The 19,367-nt window shown below is 52.0% G+C and overlaps 1 protein-coding gene across 3 annotated transcripts in view; it reads right to left on the bottom strand.

Annotated features, from left to right (window-relative positions):
• The window catches only part of ITGA9 (integrin subunit alpha 9), a 355,701-nt gene that overhangs the window by 271,649 nt on the left and 64,685 nt on the right, over positions 1 to 19,367 (bottom strand). For all 3 annotated transcript variants that reach the window (XR_012125479.1, XR_012125480.1, XM_073222610.1), the window contains exons 14-15: positions 13,814 to 13,968; positions 6,520 to 6,680 (exon numbers count right to left, since the gene is read on the bottom strand). Coding sequence is in view for 1 of the 3 variants with exons in the window: in XM_073222610.1 (XP_073078711.1) it covers positions 6,520 to 6,680; positions 13,814 to 13,968 (316 nt within the window). In the remaining 2 variants the exon portion in view is untranslated. The remainder of the gene's footprint in view (positions 1 to 6,519; positions 6,681 to 13,813; positions 13,969 to 19,367) is intronic.

The following is a 19,367-nucleotide window of genomic DNA, read 5'->3' as shown; positions in this document are numbered from 1 at the left end:
GCACCCTTGTGCAGCACTCGCCACACCCCCTCCATGCTAGAGTCCTCCCCATGTGCACAGCATGGCCTTCAGGACGTGGTGGCCAGTTCCTCGGAGACATCCATGTGACCAGATCACATCACATGAGCAGTTCACCACGGAGCTGGATCATGAGGCAGCTTCCCACATACCATTTCTATTCACCCCAGCCCTGCCTCGTGCCCTGCCCTACTTCCCAACCCCCCTTTAGTGAACATTCAGGCCATCTGGGCCCCCTGCAAACCAAGGGAGCTGGCCAGAGGCAAAGAGCCGACTACAGGAGTGAAGGAAACTCCCACTTCCTTGGCACCCCATGGCTCTTCAGGACATCGGCTGGAGGCCACCTCCATCTACAGGGGTCCTGACACACCTGAGCCAGGACCTCCAGGTCTGGCGCAGGGAAGAGGAGCTGATGTGTCATTCATGTTTAAGGGCGTTCCCCTTCCCAAGGCAGGTCGAGGGCCCTCCAAAAAGGGATCCTGAATCACATGCAGAGAAGCTGCAACTACTGGTCTACACACCCCAGGTGCAGTCAGCATGTAGCTGACAGTCAGAAGATCCCCTGGACAGGTTAAACAAGGCAAGGCATGGTCTGTCACAGGATGCCATGCAGACACGGAAAAGATCAGGAACATTCCACATATACCCACGTGGAACCCTTTAGATCCATTACCAAACAAAACAGATTTGACTGAAATAGAATTTACATACAGTAACATTCACTAACTTTAAGTGTGCACTTTGATGAGCTTTAATAAATACATTCAGTCACATAATCACCACCACAATCACAATCTAGAATATTTTCATCACCCCCACAGAAAATTCCCTTTGGGGTTGTCACCACCTCCCCCCATCCCTGGCCCCTAGAATCACTGCCGGGCTTTCTGCCTCTTTAGTTGGCCTTTTTGCACCATGTCCCATGAATGGGGTCGTAGCTATAGCCCTGTGAGCAGACCCCATCTGGATCCGATGCCCCCCTGGCTTCTCTCACACAGCATAACACTTCTGAGATTCACCCATGTTACTGTGTTTATAAGTAGCTCATTCTTTGTGATTGCTGAGTAGTAATTCATTGTGCATATTTGCCAAAACCTGCTCATCCTCTCTGCTGTTGGACACTCTAAAAGAAAAAAGCTTCGCGGCGGTCGCGGCGGTGTGTGGGTGCCTGCTGCCACTTGGGTGAAATGAACGGGATACACGCCCGCAGCTGTGTGACTTCCTGACAAACTGAAAGACACGCAAGAAACTGGAAACAAGGTTGCCTCTGCAAAAGCACCAGGGTGGCTCCGAGACCTTCTTTCTTGGCGTGCCTTCAGCTCAGTTTTTCAAGAAGTGTTTTTTAACTATGTGGTATACTATCAACTCAAAATAAATAAAATTTTAAGAGGACCTCCTCCATTGAAGGTCAGCATCCTTTCTTCCCAAACCTTACAATGCTTTATTTTTAGCTATTTCTTTGACTTATCCGAATGACCAAGAGATTCAGCATGCTCTTCTCCAGATGAAAGGGGAACTTTGCTGTTTGCCTTTCCTCTTGCTCAGAGCTCTGATTTACTCCAGCTGAATCACTGTTCCTTAACGATCTGCTTCCTAAACCTAAACAAGAAAAGCCTCCAGAGCCTCTGACAACGGCGCCCGACGGGTGCGAACACTCTGCAGACTCATGGCCTGTCATGTGAGCTGGGTCCCAGGGCCACATGTTCTTGGCTGTGAAAATGCAAACAAGTCAGAGCACCAGGGCAGACGCCAAGGTGTGACCTCGGACAAGACCCGGTGGCCACTGTGGTGCCCTGCTCTTTGCCCTGCCAGGACCCTCTACCCCAGAGGGGACAGAGAAGCTGCAGTAACCAAAGTTCAAACTCCCTTGGAAAACCCTCCAGCAACATAAAAGGACAATCTCACAAACACATGTAGCTACTCAGAGAAGCTGAGGCACTTTTATATTCACTTCTCTGGTGTGGGGTGGTTTTGTGGCTTTTTATTTTAATCCCCCTTTTTTGGCCCACTTGACAGCATCTAACACATAGTTTTGCTTACTACATGTTTTCTAAAGGCCTCTAAAGGGTGTTGCTGATCCTCACAGTTGGGAATGGCACGACCAACCCCTTACTCCACCTGGCCTTCTCTGCTGTCTCCGACAGACCCAAAAGTGTCGCCCTGGCTTTCTGGCCCCTGAAGAGGCTCTTGTTTGCCCGGCAGACATGCGCACCTGACCTCACAAAGACTTCCTCCAGGTGTTGAGTAGCACTGGAAGATCGAGCACAGTTACCACCCAGGTAAATAAATACAGACTAGAAAACAATGGATTGACAACAGGACAGGACACTCTTGTTTACTTGCCAGGATGGGCCATGCATCCAATACTCTCTCCCCATCACCTCCCCCATTTCTGCCCAGCAGCTGGCGTACTGACAGGTGAGCAGGCCCCAGCCCGGGCAGATGCTCCCTGTGACCCAATCAGACACTTCAACGAAGTTCAGTTAGACAAGCGGTTATCTTGGGCGGATGATCCCCAAAGCGGGAGTCAGGCAATGTGGAATCACCCCCAGGAGACAGCACTGTCTCCCCAGGTCCAACGCCAGCAGCCGGCCAAAGTCACTGAAGACCTGGGCATTGTCTGAGCCCTGAGGACCCAATCTTTAGCAGGCACGATTGGGGGAGACACACCCCATAAGAGCTGAGCGGGCCAGGGCTTTCCAGTGGAGGGGGGAATCCCGATACCTTGCAGCCATGGTGTCTGTGGTGCATGGGCCTGGCACTATCCCAGGCCCCACCTGTTTGGAAAGTTTTTCTCCGGTCAACACCCCGTTAGTCCTTCTGATTGCGTCAGGGATAAAGGTCAGGCTGGTGCCAGGATGTAGTTCATGCTTCCCGAGCACCCCCCAACTTCCCCTTCGAGCACACGGGAAGAGTGGCCACTTCTTCAGAGACTCTGGCAAACAATAAATCCAGTTAGAAGTCAATGATTTTGTTTTGTCTTCAGTGTATTTATTTTCGCAGTTACCTTCTATCTTGGCATGCAGTAACCAGCTTTCTGCTTACTGGAGGGCACACAGTTTCTGTTTTACGTAATTGTATTGGACACAGAAAGTCAGCTGATTTAAAGAGAAAACAAGATACTGCAGAATGTGGGTGTTTAAGACCAAAGCAACAGCAAAAACCACACAGATGACACATGGCTTTATACAGAAATGACAAAGTGCCAGAGATGCTGCTGGGAAGGGCAGGAGAGCCAAGGCAGGGACTTGTGAGCACCATGATCCAGAAGAAAAGTGGTCAGTCTACCTTGACAAGAGCCCTTGACAAGGGCACAAGTGATACAGAAATGAGGCTGGAAATGTAAACTGAGGCCAAGCTGGGACGAGCCTTGCGGCTGAGGGTGGTCTGTCCCGGTGACGGTGGAAATCCACGAGAGGGCTCCAGCCCACTCCATTTGCAGAGTGCCCACCCCTAAAGCTGGGCAGCTTTGGAGGAGGAGGAGCTATAATGTGAAGAGTGGCCTCAGGTGGGAGGCCTTGGGACGGTACCCTGGGAGGGTGGGCTTATCATGACCTGTACCGCCTGGAGGCCCCACCAAGCACAGGACAACACAGCCAGCCTGGGAGGCAGGTGTTAGCAAGCAGTGTCCTACGACAGATACTTATCACCATATATGGAATGAAAACTTCTAGGGAAGAGGAAGATAAAAAAGATTGGAGTAGGCTTAAGAAGAAAAGAACAACATACCTAAAGACAGCCTAAACAAGGCAGCCCCAGCCCCTGGTGCCTGCCTCACTGTCTGCTAGCCATGTGGCGTGCCACACGCCGGAAGCTTTCATTTACCTTTGTCACCGTCTACGAAGCCAAGAGCCATCCCTGGGGAGAAGGCTCCCCAGGCAGCGGAGGCCCGCCTGCTCTCACACCCAGCCTTGGCCTCTGACCCCCAGCCCCACAGTCCCCCAGACCCTCAGGCCCCTGCCCGCTTTCCCCCAGGCTGCTGGCCCCCTACCCTGAGGTCCCCAGCCCCCAGCGCCCATGGCCCCGAGGCCCTCAGCCCTGCTCCACGCCACCACCTGCTGCCACTTCCTCCCCAAGCCTTGCTGCCTGCCTGGCCACACAAGAGTCATGGCCTCCACAGCTGTTTTCCCACAACCGAGGAAACCACAGGCCAGGCCTGCCGCCTCCCAGCCAGCTGGGCCACACTGCAACAGCCAGCTGGCTCACCAGTGTTTGTGCCTGCTGGCTCACACTCTGCCACTCGCCAGGTCCTTTGCTGCAGCCCAGAAAGTAATTGATAAAGACTTCCCTGGTGGCTGTAAATTATCAGCTGCCTTGAGTGCCACTTAATAGGGATGCTTCAGATTGAACCACAAAGACCCCAGAGGCATGTGCCTTCCTGACACGTCACACCATGTCCTCGTGAGAGAAAATGGCCAAGCAATAACCATATTCGAATTTCTCTGGTCCAGTCCACTGCAAAGGCCGGCTCTCTTGCTCTTCCCTAAAATGACCAAATCATAAAGGTCTGTGCTTGCTCTGTGCTCCTGAGCTCTTCCCTTGGCCTCCAACTCCTGTGACCACCTCCTCAGTCTCTCCTTGTCAGCCGTGCTGGGGCTGGGTGGGGAATGCCACTCGTGGGATGGAAGGGGATCAGCTAGGCTGAACTTCCCAGATTGCCAGTTAAATTTGATTTCAGATAAACAGCAAATAGTTTTTGGTAGTATATCCATGCACTATTTGGGACATACTTCCACTAAAAACATTGGTTGTCTGAAATAAAGGTTTAACTAGGAATCCTGTATTTTTCGTTGGTAAATCTGGCAACCCTGAATGTGGAGAAGTAGCAGGACCCACAGCCGTGGGCAGCCCCACTCCTCTCCACGGGTACCCCCAGAGGCCACCACAGACAGGGCCCTGTCTCTGGCCTATAACTCACCATACTGACCCTGAGTGCACTTCTCAAAGGCCTGCAGGTTCTGGGGGCCCCATCTTGAGGCCAGGACCCCTGGTAGCTACACAGGAAGGGCAGCCTCTCAGCCAAAGGAAGAGGTCTCCAAGGGCCCTGAAGGAAACCCCCCGTGGGGAAGCCCAAGGGGAGAGGCCCTTCCTGAGAGGCATGGAGGCACCGAGCAGGTACCCACAGGACCAGCAGGGTTGGGACATGAGCTTGTCCTGGGCAGCCTCACACCCCCACCAAACAATGTAACCTAAGGCCTGCAGGGGTGGGTGGCTGGCTAGCTTAAAAGGAGCATGAACTGCTTTATAAATGGCCTTCATCAAGGGCTTTGGGGCAGCTGTCTGGGCAGGCCCCAGCACGAGTCCTGGCAGGAGATATGGCCCAGCCGGCAAAAAAGCATCTCGAGGGCTTGGTGGACTTACAGGCTCCAGGCCAGGGCAATGCCATGGATATGTGGGGCATTTCTCTAGCACTAACAACTCAATACTAGAATGATACTTCATCTCTAATCTGTAGACTATTTTTGCTATTGTCCAGAAAGCCACTGGCTGATAACGTTTGAACTATGTAACGCTGCCATTTTTGTAAGTCAAGAATGTTAGAATATTGGCAATTACATGTGGCCCACCCACAGTGCTGCACACCTGCTGTGCGTCGGACTCCATGCGGGATCCTTTAAGGATATTCACCATGTAATGTTTAATTCTTACAGCAACTTTTCAAGATAAGTATCACTGTAGCCATTTTACAGATACAGAAATTGAGGTGCAGGGAGGACAAAATATTCATCCAGCTGGACACACACTCCAAAACCCATGTTCCTATCATCTGCCAGGTGGCCTGGGTCACGTGGGTCCTTCCACCCGCTGTGCTCTGCCTCTGGGTCAGTGGGGGCCATGCCTACAGCACTGGGCTCCCCCTGGACTCCTATCCTGCCAGGGCCTGCCTGTGCAGCAGCCACTCTGCAGATAATCAAAGCCTGGCCACTGAATTAGCAGCAAAGTGTACTTAATAAACCATTTCAAGAGGAGAAAAACATTTGAAAGTCCATTTAGAGTGAGAGAGGATGAGGGTCAAAGAAAGGCACTCATAAAATAAACAGTCATCAAGGGAGGAAAATCAAGTGCAACCAGTTTAAATCGCCTTAACCATGACTGTAAACTAACATGGAGTGACCCACTGAGAAGGAATCAGGTGCAGGGCGATCCAGCCTCACAGCAGACCCAGAGGCAAGTGCTTCAGTGGCTCTCCTCCAAAGAAACCTGCTGAGCCCCATCGAGAGGTGAGGATGAGGAATCCCCAAAAGGAACAAGTCAAGGCCAGGGAGTGTCACTGGTGTCCTGGCCAACCACAAACCCCCTGAGGGGCTGAGACCAGCACAGCAAGATAAATAAAGGGGCTGCCAGACTCCAACTTTGAAAGAAGAAAAATGAATGTTCTTCAACTTCTGAAACATAATTTTGGAAGTCAGAGCATACATCATGCACAATAAAAGTAGTTTCCATTAGTTCCAAATGAACATCTGTGGAGATCAAAGTTTGAGGATAAAAAAGGAGACTGACCTTCACATGGGCCACATAGTGATGACACGTCTCTTCCATGTGGACCAGCTGCAGCTTCTCTGTGACCTGACCTGTGGACTCTCCCAGCAACACAAAGTAGACCCTGGGCAACTGGCCCTTCTCCTTTTTGCCCACATCAGCTGTCATGATATAATTCAGGCCTGCCAATAAATAAGGTCAAAGCGTGAGTGAGGACAGACATGCAGTGACAAGGCCACCTCCCACCCCTCCCACAGTCACAAGCACATTGCACACAATGCCTAGCCCTCCACTGCACAGGGAACTGCAGGCCTGAGTCAACACCTTCTCGGAGAGAAGCCTGTGGCCAGGGCACTCCAGCTGAGAGAAAACCAAGACTGCTCTCTGCCTCCTGGTGCTGCTGTGTGTGTCACACTTCATGGCTCTCCCTGACTTAAACAGCGTGAGTTATCAACTGAGCCACCAACATACACATCAACAGTCAGCTGTACCCAACACAGCATCCTGAAAAGCAGATGCCATGGTGAGCCTACAGAATATTCCTAGAAGCTGCTGAAATTACCAGGCTGCCTGTGGTACTGACTCCATAAAACAATGGGACATAAGCCCAACACAAAGGAGCAATCACCCACTAAACCTGACACATCTCACAGATGTTGAGCGGTGCTCTGTAACCATTATGTGTACTGGCCATGTGCCATTCTTGGCCCACCAAGCACCACTTAGCTCCAGGCACTGCTGCAGGCCCAGGGGGATATATCTATAAACAACACAGGCAAAAGCCCGTCCTCATGGAAATGCAGACCAAGGCTGAGGCTGACTCTATTCCCAGGTGACCTAGTGTGTTGATCACACATTTTATGGTGCCGAGTGTTTCAACAAAACCATGACCACTGCAGGGCCTGTGCTGAGGTGCACTCCTGAGAAGGGAAACTTATCACCTACACCTGAATGTGAAATGCCAGGAGGCAGAACCTCCTGGACACAAGCCGGGACTAACAGAACGCACATTCAATAAACCCAAAAGGTTCCACCTCCATGACTGCTGAGTCGGTTAGTAAAATATATGACAAGGTGTTTTATTAAGTAAATAGGGCTCTCCATTAATAGGCCCACTCCCTGCTTTTCTGGGCCACAGAACCCTGTTTCCAAGGTCAGCTCCTCTATCAAACCTTTTGTTTTTTAACTGCTTTGTGGACTCGGGAAAATACATAATTTTTTTAAGTGAGACAAAAAGAAACTTGTCCCTAAAATGACCATAAGAGACTGCTGAGCACTGGGACAGACAACCTAGCCCTGCCTGGCTCCTTTTAGCCCCTTAGAAGCCGAGGCTCCTACACCAGTAAAAACAGCTCACACCTGCCCTGCATACCCGTGAAGCAGGGCAGCAGGGACAGCTCTGGCATTCGCATCAAAGGGATCAGCCACCAGGGGAGGTAAGAACGAGGAGAGGGAGGCGACCTGGACAGGCATTCTGCAGCTGCCCCAGAACATATTTTTGATGCATTTGATGGTTTTCCTGGGCCTCTGCCATGCCAAGCTGGTGGATTGCTGGTCAGGAAGGGTGAGTCTGCCCCAGCTTGTTTATTTTGGCAAACAGACAATTTCCAAGGCAAGGCTGGGTCACCACAAGGGACCTGAGACCCAGAAAATCCCAGGCAATAACAGTAAGAAGAAAAAGAATGCCTGTGGGAAAATCTTCAACACGGGAATCTGTACAGGAATTACACACAACTCCCCCGGTGACAACAGCAGGAAATGGGGTCCATTCATAGAATGTTAGAGCTTAAGGACAATCCTATGGGCCATCTAGCTCCAAACCCTCATTTTTCAGATGAGAAACTGAGGCCTCAGAAGGGAACAAGACTGGCTCCAGAGAACCACCCACCGCAGAGCCAACTCTAGATCTCTGCTCATCTCCAATGTCAGGCCATTCCTATCACCCTGATTCTTGGTGCATTTTCTAAACAAAAATTTCCAACAAAAGACTCATTTTTTGAACACACCAACAGAACCAAACAAGTGCCCAGTTCTAGAACTGAACTCAGGCCAATTTACTTTCTACTGATCACAATTTCCCTGAGCCACAGCCAAACAGTAAGAAAGGGTAAGTTATAAATGAAGTCAGTTTCCAAGTTCCATTTAGCAAGATGAGGGCTAGTGATGGTGGACACTGCTGGGAGACGAGGCAGAAGGGTTTGGTCGGATAAGCCAATGCTGTGACAGTAGCTGCTGAGCTAGCCTCTCCAGCAGCCCCCTACCTGGCCTTCCTCCCAGGTGACAGAGATACACCTGCCCTCCCATGGGCAGGCAATCACAGAGGACAGAGGGTTTGAATCTTGCCAGTAATGAGCTGACCTCAGAGAAAGCCTGGGTGGAAATGAACACAGGAAAGCAGAGCACATTGTATCAGTGCCACACCTGTGTCATCTTGGCTTTTACCTATTCTTTGCTATCCAGCCCAACTTGCAAGTGCCAGCAGCTGCATCCCCTTTCCCAAGGGCTTTCTCTGGTGGCTCTGCCCAAGCACGGCAGGCCAGAAGTTCCACAAAACTAAAGTCCCCAGAGCAGCCCTCGGTACTGCATGACCCCAGCTCCTACATCCCTCAGGTGGGGTGACTCTGAGGTGTGTTCCACACTGATTCCCAGGCTTCCACAGCGAGGTTCAGCTCCTGCTGCCCGCAATGGTAACTTGCTTACTTATACATACACCTTCTGTTGGTCTTGCTGTAATGGTTTATTTTATGCCTCAACTTGGTTAGGCCATAGCACCCAGAGAATTGGTCAAGTGACAATTTGGATGTCACTGCTATGGTACTTTTTAGATGAGATTAATGTTTAATTCAGTAGCCTTTGAATAAAGCAGGTAATGCTCCATAATGTGGGTGGGCCTCACCTAATCAGTTGAATGCCTAAAGAGGAAAAAAACTGAAGTCTCCTCTAAACAGAAGAAATTCTACTTCCAGAATGCCTGCAAGCTGCATTATCAATATACACATCCTACTGGTTCTGTTTCTCTGGAGAACCTGGCCCAAGAAGCTGCTTCCCTTCCTGCTCACTGTCCCACTTTCTTATTGATGTTTCCTGGGACAACGTGCTGAATCAATCATGTGAACTCAAATCCTGCCGTCAGGCTCTGCTTCTAGGAGAACCTGAATTAAGATGAGGTAAGCCAGCAAGAGGGAATTCACTCAGCCTTCACCATGTGCCAAGCACTGTGCTGGGCACTTTAAAACCCCAACTTTGTCCTCCAAAGCCCCATCTCACTGTAGCATTGCTGACCCAGCATATCCCTATTGAACTCAAGGAGGGGAGAAACAGCGCAGAGTTACTGGAAACTGAGCTGAGGACCAGAACTGTATGGGCGCGAGGACCAGAAAGAGCATGAGCATGCCTACATGTTCACCTATCAGATTTTTCTGAAACATCAAAGTATGTAATCACAGACAGATGGAATCATCCAATTAGCCAAGTGCAGTCATTTTGGAAGCATTTCATCTTAGAATTGCCTACTTAGTGTTTCTCCTTAAAATGCATTTTGACATTTAAAATTACACAAAAAGGAGTCAGTTCTGTATCAAACTCTCTCAGAGGCTCATGATGGGAAACCCTGTCTGAGTGAGGAGCACCTGCAGCCACCCGGGCAGCAAGAAGTACAGAGCATTGTGAGGCCCTGAGCATGACTGGCAGTTTCAAGGCCACTCCCCGACTGTGTCTGACAGGGGGCCTTAGGAAGTGGAGGAGTTGCCCGGAGAGCATCCAGGCAGCTGGCTGGGGTCAGCGGCCCAGCCCAGGGGAGGGTGGATGCATGGGGCTGGCCCCATCCCGGGGAGGAGCTGGTTCTGATTAGGGACTGCTCCAACGGCTCAGCTCACAAATTTAGGTTTCCTCTGGCAGATTGTGTCCATGCCATGTCGAATGATGTCATGTTGATGGAAAAGCTGATCAGCCCCAAAGTAATGCTTCCAGCCTCCTCCTTTCCCTGCCCCCAGCTGGCTCCCAAGGGCCCCCCACACCAGCCTGGGCCAGGAGGGAGCCAGCTGTCTTGAATCAACTCGGCTCTAGCTGCTCCAAGCGAGGTTTGATTCATTCTCATTCTCCATCAGAAGATGATTTCAGCTGTGAAATTCTACTAATAAATCCTCTTTCCAGACTTACTCTGAGCTTCTCTTAGAGTTCCCCAGGAGAGGAGGGAAAAAGGATATTTCCACTTTACTAGCTTTCCTAAGCTTCCTTCCCCTCCCCCACCGAGTCTGAGATGGTACTTTATTAAACACAGTTCCCCCACTCCTCATGTAACAGGGAACTGCTTCATTATCCCTCCTCTGTGCTGCTCGAGACCAGGTGGAGTTCAGAGAATGCTGTGTGCAAATGCTTTCTGGAGTAGAAATGTACCCCTAACCCTAGAGGAAGAGTCTGGGGACACGCTAACTGGTTTTGATCCTACTTCTGCCACTAGCTTGGATGACCTTGGTGCTGTCTTTCAGCACCTGGGCTCAACTGCTTGTCTGGAGACAGGGCAGACACCCCTGCTCACTCACAGCTTTGCCAGGCTAAGACCCACGGAAACACGAGGGCACCAGATCACAGCACAAAACACAACCACGTGTGGCTCCCCACTTCCTGGTTTTCATTTAGCACATGGGGGAGATTCCAGAATGGCTGGCTCAATTTTCACCTCCAGAGACTGACAAGCACACTTAGGCTTCAGCCTGACCAGCAAGTAGGCACAGGCTCACGCATTGGCAAGGCATTCACCACCCTTGCTATGGCAGCCAGGCTGCCGCTCCCCAGGCCAAGATAAAGTGATTGATACAGAACTGTCAGAATTGGGCACTTTGCACCCCAGCACAGAGCACAGGGCCAGCCATACACAGCCTCAGACACCCCTGAGAGAGAGCAAGGGGGCCTCGGTTGTTTTGTCTTGATCATCTGCCTTCCTCTCCCGGAACACAAGCTCCATGAGGGCATGGACTCGCCTGGCTGGCCGCTCTGTGTCCAGGGCTGCACACACAGTCTGGCACTTTTAAGAACTTAATAACCACTAGTTGACTGAGTGACCCATCAGGTCCTTCCATAACTCCACGTGCTGGGATACCTGCCATTCTGGGTAAGGAATCTGCTGTCCCTCAGCTGCATGCCCGCCCTGTTCTGCTCCGTGAGGCTGGGACTCTGCAAGCCTCTTTTCTGCTTTGCCAGAGGCTGACAAGACACAGAGCTCCGGTGGGGCCGGGGCCGGAGCCGGGCAGGTTGGGGTGGGGTTTGGGCTACAAGACTGCAGGAGGAAGAAGCGCTTGTTCCTTCCTGCCTGCTTCCTTTCCTATCAGCTTACCCAGCAAGTTTCCCACAGAAGTTAATTCCACTTACAGTCTCCCCTGCGTCCCAGAGCCAGTCTCCCTGCACACCCCCCTGATGCATAGCGCCAGTGAGTGGCCCATTCTCCGCAACTTGGGTCCAGGTCTGCAGGGCCCTTTCTCCACACTGACAGTTTCTGCTGACCCCAGGGAAATGGTGCAACCTCACGTGACCTTCCCTTTGTTTCCCTGGACCAGTGGTTCTCAAATCTAAGCCACTGGCAGGTTTCGGGCCCACACTCAGAACTTCTGATTCACAAAGGATTTGCATTTCTAACAAGGTCCCATTTCTGCTGTGGCTGGTGCAGGGAAACAACTCAAGACTCCCCAGTCCACACCCAGATGTCATGGCCACTTCCTTCCAAGTCTTCCTGACCTGCCTAATGGATTCCAGTATTAAATTCTGTTAAAATAACCAGCTGCTGTTTCCTGGCTGGACCCTGCCTGTCGTAGAGCCCCTACAGAGCCCCTCTAAGTCCCCACAGTATTGCCAGATGTCACAGCAGCCCTGTGGTGGCTTGGCTATTCAGCTGGCCCTGATACTCCTGAGACCAAGTGGAAGCTGTGGTTTCCCATTGCTAGAGCAGAAAATGAAGAACGAATGGAGTCCCTTCTCTGGGCATTTGCTACAGCCCCACCAGGTCCCAAGAGAGAGAAGCAACTGAAAACACAAGACCATAAGAGCAATTACCTACGGCGCCCACACCACCCCCAGAGAGGGCCTGGGGCAGAAGATACCACAGATGGGTGTCTCTGAAGGGACTACTCCAGCCAGCTGTTCAGAGGTGGCCAGCATGTGACTGTGGCCTCTTTACTGCAACCATGCTGACAAACATGGAAATGCAGGCATGGAGAGGTGCCCAGCAGGCCTGCCCAAGGCAGATACATGTTCACCAGGCATTCCGGGGCCAAAACCACCACCACAGCGGCCCTGCAGCTGCCAGCGCCAGGAATGAGCAAGGTCCCAACAAGCATCCCAGCCCATAGCCAGCTACCACTGCAGAGTGCTGGGCAATGACGCTGAGCCTGTGGCTGGGCCTGGAGGAGGGCAGAGGACGTCTGCGCCCCTCCGTCGCCTGGAGGACACGGCCCTCATCTCTCCGACCACAGAGCCACAGTGCTGTTACACCCCATGCTGAGCCTCTAGACTCCACCTCTTCCACTCCCCCTGCCACCCTCACTGGGCCCCAAGGTGACCTGAGAAGCTATCTTTCACCTACACCTGATTCTCAACAGTTTCACCACGGCTGCCCATTTTCTCCTCCACCAAACTCCCTCCATTCCACTGTCTGCACATTTGGGGCAGCTTTCTGGCTCACTGCCATGAATGCCAGCGGAAAAGACAGAAAAATGCCAGGATGGGTGATTTTCTGCACTGCCCTATTGATACCAAAATTCTCCAGTTATCACCCTGGTTAAGCCTGAACCTTTAAAAAGGGTGGGACAGCACCCCCTTAGACTGTAAAGGGACGTTTGATTTCATCAATGAACCATGTGGTGGGTGGAGGATAGGGGGCAGCCTGGACGGAGAGCATACTCTTCTCCATGTCCGCCCTAATGCAGACACTGGCCAGGCAGCTCCAAACATCACAGCCCTTCTTTCCAGTTGCACCGAACACTCCATAGGGGCCAGGCTCCTGTCCCTACATCTCCACGGGTCCCACAGGCCTATTTCACCCATGGCCCAGTGAGGTTTCAGCCTGGTCCATGTACATTTGGGGAAACAATGCTGGGGGCCAAATACTTGTTCTAGAGCTGGAGGCTGTGTTAGACTGCGGAACAGTGGTAAGCAGGAAATGAAGAGAAACAGGCTCAGAGGGGAGGATGTCTGGCCTGGGGCCATGGCCCAAGAGGCAGCCAGGACGCAGAGCGATAGACGGCAAGACATACCTCAGCTGCCCACCACCCACCAGCACTCCAGCCATAACACCCTCCTGAGCCCAGGCTCCACAGCTCATTACCAATTTCTCCCGGAACATGCTGGCCATGGAAGCTAAAGCAGGCGGTGACGTTCAGGCAGTTCACAGGCTGCTGTCCGTCATGACACTGGGGAGCTGTGATGTTGATGGAAGCTGGCAGGGAGATGGAGACGTCCACTGTGATGACGGGTCTTGCCCTGCAGGCCAGAGAAGGTGACTTGGTCATGCTGAGGAGCAACTCTTAGCACCAAACAGAAACTAAACCCACAGGACAAACCCGAGGCCCAGTATTTAATTAAGGTGTGTAATAACCTGGGGGCTAAGGGCCAGGGTGCCCTGTAAAGGCCTTTTCCTGGTTTTAGAAGTGGCTTATTTCCTAAAAAACTAACGGTTAGCTTCCCAGTAATAAAGGCAAGCTAGTTGTTAATAAAATACATCTGGTTGAAGCCATAAATGAACCACCAGATGTTGGGGGATTATTTAAAATTTCACTGATTAAATTCCAATTTCCATTTTATTAGGGCTGTATTAATACATTCAAGAGGACTTCCTACAGCAGGCACCATGACTCAAGAGCAGACGCACAACCAGGGGTGTCCCCAAAGCATTTACTGCTCTTGTCAGCATGAACTGCAAAGTTCCAGTCCCACCCAGGGTGAACCACCCCCATACCCCATTCTGTATTTTTCTAAAAGAGCTTGATTAATGGAGTCCCAGCTGGTAACAGCAAAGTGCTTCAAGTTGAAGGGATCCACCTTCAACTCAGGACCAAGTGAAACCCAGTAAACGTTCCCTCTATGATCACCACCTGCCCTGATGGACACCACGGCTGTCGTTCCGTGGGTCCCCAGCAGCCGGCAGAGGCTGGGGGTAAGCTGACAATCATGCCTCCCGTGGCAAACGTGCTCACAGGCAGCCCACCCAGGCTGTGGCTAAACCTTCTGACCCCGGGCCTCACAAAGAGAGCTTCACCTCTGAGGGGCCCTGGCCTTCACACCCTGGGGGGACAGAATAGGATCATGGGCATTGGTGCTCGGGAACAACGACCTCACTGTGTACGCCAATCCTGCAGAGAGCACCAGGGTGATGAGGCAGACAACCTGCTCCCAGGAGAAAGCATGAAGGAGAACCTCCGAGAAAAAGGAAGTGAGGAGATGGGCGGCCTCACAGGGTAAGGGGCTTTCAGCACTGCCACCACTACCACGGGACGTGGGTCAGGACAGGGACAGCTGTGACAGCACGAGGGAACCGTGTGGCTCCCAGAGCCAATCTGGCTGCAGGGCTAACAGGTCAGACAAGGGCGACCCTGAACGAAATCCAGCGTCCTAGTTTCTAGGTTGCTCTGGGACCGCCCTTAGAAGATGCTATAAATAACTTAGAAGATCAGCGGTGTGCCGTTGCTCAGTGTGACTGCGAGGACGCCCGTGGGCACTCCATGAAGCCCACCAGCCCTTCAGCAGGGGCTCAGGCCCCCTGCTCCTGGAAGCCTGCCCTATACCCCTGGCAGCTGGATGTCCTCCCTCTCTGCGGTCCCAGCACTGCAAGCACAACTCACCTCACCTATTGATTAAGGTCTATTTTCACACCCACCGCACCAGCCTGCAGCCCCCCAAGGGCTGGGACCTTGGCGAGTTCATCCTGATGTCCCCAGGATAGCAGGTGTTCACAGACCCTTGTTAAACAGGTGCCAAGGGGTGAGAACCACTGGAGTGCCCAAAGTCCCACAGAGCAGAAGCACCAGGCCGAGCTGGTCCCCTGGAGCCCCCACCCTCCTGCCTGGTCATGGCACAGAGGCGAGGCCCGGCCCCTCCACACCTGGGCCACCTCACAGGAGGCTGCCTGGGTCTCCCGCTTATGGCAGAGCTTTGCAGAAAGTGGTGAGGTGGCCAGGAAACAAGTGGGCAGCCCAGCAAAAGGGCCTTGATGATGGCTGCCCACAAACCCTCCCAAATGAGAGATGGGGACCTTCACAGCACAGCCCCTCCGATGCCAGTCAGATCATTCCTGCAAATCGTTATATCTCAACTCCAGGTATTGTTTGGATGGGGAAAAGCCAGAAATCTTTCATAAACCTCTCTGATCACTTCCTCTGCATGTCCACAGCCTGGCCCAGTAGCCTATCATGCTCTCGCAGGACCCGCCCTCCTGAACTAACCTGAGGGAACAAACTGCCCCCACTCCCGGGGACAGGAAACTGCCTGATGCACCAGCTTCTAGAAGAAGAGCGGGGGGCATCCGAGGACAGCACCACCAAGCTTTGAAGACAGAAGCTGGCGGCTGGCATTCCTTCCGGTGGCTCTGACCATCCAAAACCCGGTGCGACAGACCCACCTTACCATGGCTCAACAGGTGTTTTTGACTTTACAATGGTGTGAGACTAGCATGCACCTGCTTTTTTTTAAGTTGCTCTTTTTCCAAGGCTAGCAAATAGCCACTGCTCTTTTTCCAAGGCTAGCAAATAGGCATATGATCCTCTCAGAAGCTGGGCAGTAGAGGCGAGTGGCCAATCACCATGGTGACAACTGGGACACTGGCGGCGATGCTGTCCCCACACACCCATTCTGTTTCACTTTCAGTGCAGTATTCGAATTACATGATGTACTCCATGCTTTATTATAAAATAAACTTGTGGTAGATGATTTTGCCCAACTGTGGGCTAATGTAAGTGTTTTGAACACAGTTTAGGTGGGCTGGGCTGAGCTAGGATGCTTATAGCTGTATTAAATAAATTTTCGACTTGACAACCTTCCATTTATGATGAGTTTATCAGGATGTAACCCTCTGTAAGTTGAAGGAGAGCTGCATTTCACTCCTGGGTGAATAATGCACCCAGCAGGATGTCCTCTGGTGTGGTGCTGCTCCGATTCCCGGACCTTCTGGAAGTCAGTGCTCCTTGCAGGGCAGAGACAGATGGGCAGACAACAAACAGCCTGCACCCCTGGTGAGGGTGCTCGGCTACTAACCCAGCTCCAAGCCATCTACTGCAGGGCGCGAATGTCTACAGTTTAAAACCACTCCCAGGAAGACTTTCTGTAAACTGCACCCCAAAGCATTCCTAACCCACACACCTCTGGACTCTCCCTAGGGCATTTAAAGAGTACGCATTTTTGTGCATGCACACCCATGGCCCTCGTCCCCTTTCGGATCCCCGCAAACCCTGAGGGAGCTCCAACTCTGCCCAACTTGCCGGTCTGCTAGGGCATGGCTGGGAAGCCCACTAGCTTCTCAATGGAGACTGCAGACCTTGTTCCCACTGTCAGCCACATTCAGCACCTTCTCACTGGATGCCACAGATGACCAAATGTCTGGCCCCGGACATACTGGGCCACCCTGAGTTCCCCATGCTCCTGGGAGAGCCCTGAAGTGGTCACACTCTGCTTCATCTCTTTCACACTCCAACCTGAACCTTGCCCTGAGCCCATTCCAATCTTGGAGCCTGGCTCTACGACAAGGCCCCCGAGCCCATGGACTACTCACCACATCCCACCGGCCCTCCCTCACGCCCCAGTCTCCAGCAGTCCTCCTCCCGCCAGGCCCCAGGGCAGGAAAGAGGTCAGGGCAAGGTTCCTGCGGACAAGGATGAAGTTGAAGGTGACCGTCTCTGGTACGTCTAGGAGAGTAAGGGACTCAGGGAGAGCAGGGAGGATCTCAGAGGTGTTCCTGGCCTCATGCTTGAACCACCTGCCAATCCCATTTGCTCCTTCATAGCCAACCTTCTAGAAACAAGTCAAAATTTACTGTTTTCTTGCTTGTTCTTCTCTGCCCCACCCATAGCCATCTCACTCCTGCCCCTCACTTCTCTGGACCTACCAGGGCCAAGGACACCACTGACCTCAGGCCTCACAGCAGGGCCTTCTCTGCTCAGCTTGGCCACATACCCTTGCTTGATCATCCTCAGGGCACTTAACACAATCTACAAGATCTCCTTTTTTAACAAATAAAACTTCCATGTCACTTGGTTTCCTCATCCATAAGATGGGAATAATCATATCTATGTCATGGAGTTGTTAAAAACACTGAGTTAACACATGTTCTATCAACAAACTCTAGTATGTTCAGTCAGTGAACACCACTCAGTAAGGGGAAAAACGGAACAACAGCATGGACGAATCCCAGACACATTAGATTGAGTGTAAGAAGCCAGAAACGAGAGTGCATACTGTAAAATTCCATTCCCACAAAATTCTACAACCACCAGCAGTGACCTATGGTGACGGAAACCAGGAGAGGGGGTGTAACTAGGAAGAAGGAGGGGACAATACCCACAGTGACAGGAATGTCCTTTATCTTGATGCAGCTGTAGCCCCACCGGTGTTTATGCTGGTGAAAGCTCATCAAGTTTTCTTAAACTGGCAGATCCTGCTGTGTGCAAATCACACCGCGATACAAAATGCAACACCAGAAAAGCCACTACACAAGTGCTCCCCAGGGGCAACGTGTGGCAGGTGCACGCGACACCAGTGGTGTGTTTGTCTGTATTAATGTCCTTCGAGGTTTCCCCAGGACCTGGCACATAGTTACTTCCTGACAGGTCAATTCACATTAACTGCGAAGTGAGGGAACGGATGATCATGAGCTCGTTGCCCTGCACACGCCTCTGGCGACTATCGTGGCCTTCTGACCACCTCGGCCAGGCCAGTGCCCACCAGGCCCTCTCCTAAAGCCTCTTCTCTCCATGAGCCTGCCTGGCTCTCTCCTCCGTGGACTTTGCCTTTGTCCCCATAAGATCTGACCTCATCACATCGGAGCTGACTGCCACCCAGGCTGGGGACCGGGTCTCCCATCCCCGTGTAACTGCCTCACTGCACGTACACCCACGTGTGGTCCACCCAGGGAGAAGGCTGACCCTTACCACCAAAGACAGCAAAGGGAAAGCCCCTCTGGGTTGACGCTCACAGCTGAAAGTTTACAAAACACAAGAATGATGATAAAGCAGAACCGACAGAATGTACACCAGATGCTCCCCATCTTAATAGGGCCTGTTTTCAACACGAGAGCCAAGGACCATGTTTTGTTCTAGAGGAATCCTGACAAGCCCAAGCAAGCTGCCCAGGGCAGTGGGAAGACTGAAAATGACACCAGGAGGCACCTGGTGGAGCTCTGGTGACACAAGGCTAACCACAATCTGTATGCTCAAAATATTGTTTTACCTAAGACAGAAATTACCAGTGCAGAGGAATGAGTGAGAGAGAAAATGGGAATAAAAAGGCCAGGTGGGCTTTGTCCATGAAGCCACTGTCTGGGGACCAACTGCCACCTTCAAATAATGAAGGGCTGCTGTGGGGAAGACATGGGTTCGAGAAGCAGGACTTCAGGGAGGCAATTCAACCTGATCTGTAGGAATTGCTAACATTTACTGAGCAGAGAAAGGCAGTGCTGAATGAGAAGAATCTCGGGTGTGGAACCACATGGCCTCTGGGATTTCTTCCAGCTCTGAGATCCCACTAGCCTAGTTTAGAAAGTCCTGCCATCAGGTTACTAACAAAGCCTGAGAGCTGGCTCCCACTCCAAAGTGTCATTCCGCCTCCTCTGACTCACACAGACAGAAATACTTGGAGGCGGCTCGCGGGTGGGATGGCAGCCCACACCCGGACTG

This window comes from Manis javanica, chromosome 15 (assembly GCF_040802235.1).
Source record: "Manis javanica isolate MJ-LG chromosome 15, MJ_LKY, whole genome shotgun sequence".
NCBI lineage: Eukaryota > Metazoa > Chordata > Mammalia > Pholidota > Manidae > Manis > Manis javanica.
Note: the sequence above shows the minus strand (reverse complement) of the source record. Positions and strands in the feature narration are given on the sequence as shown.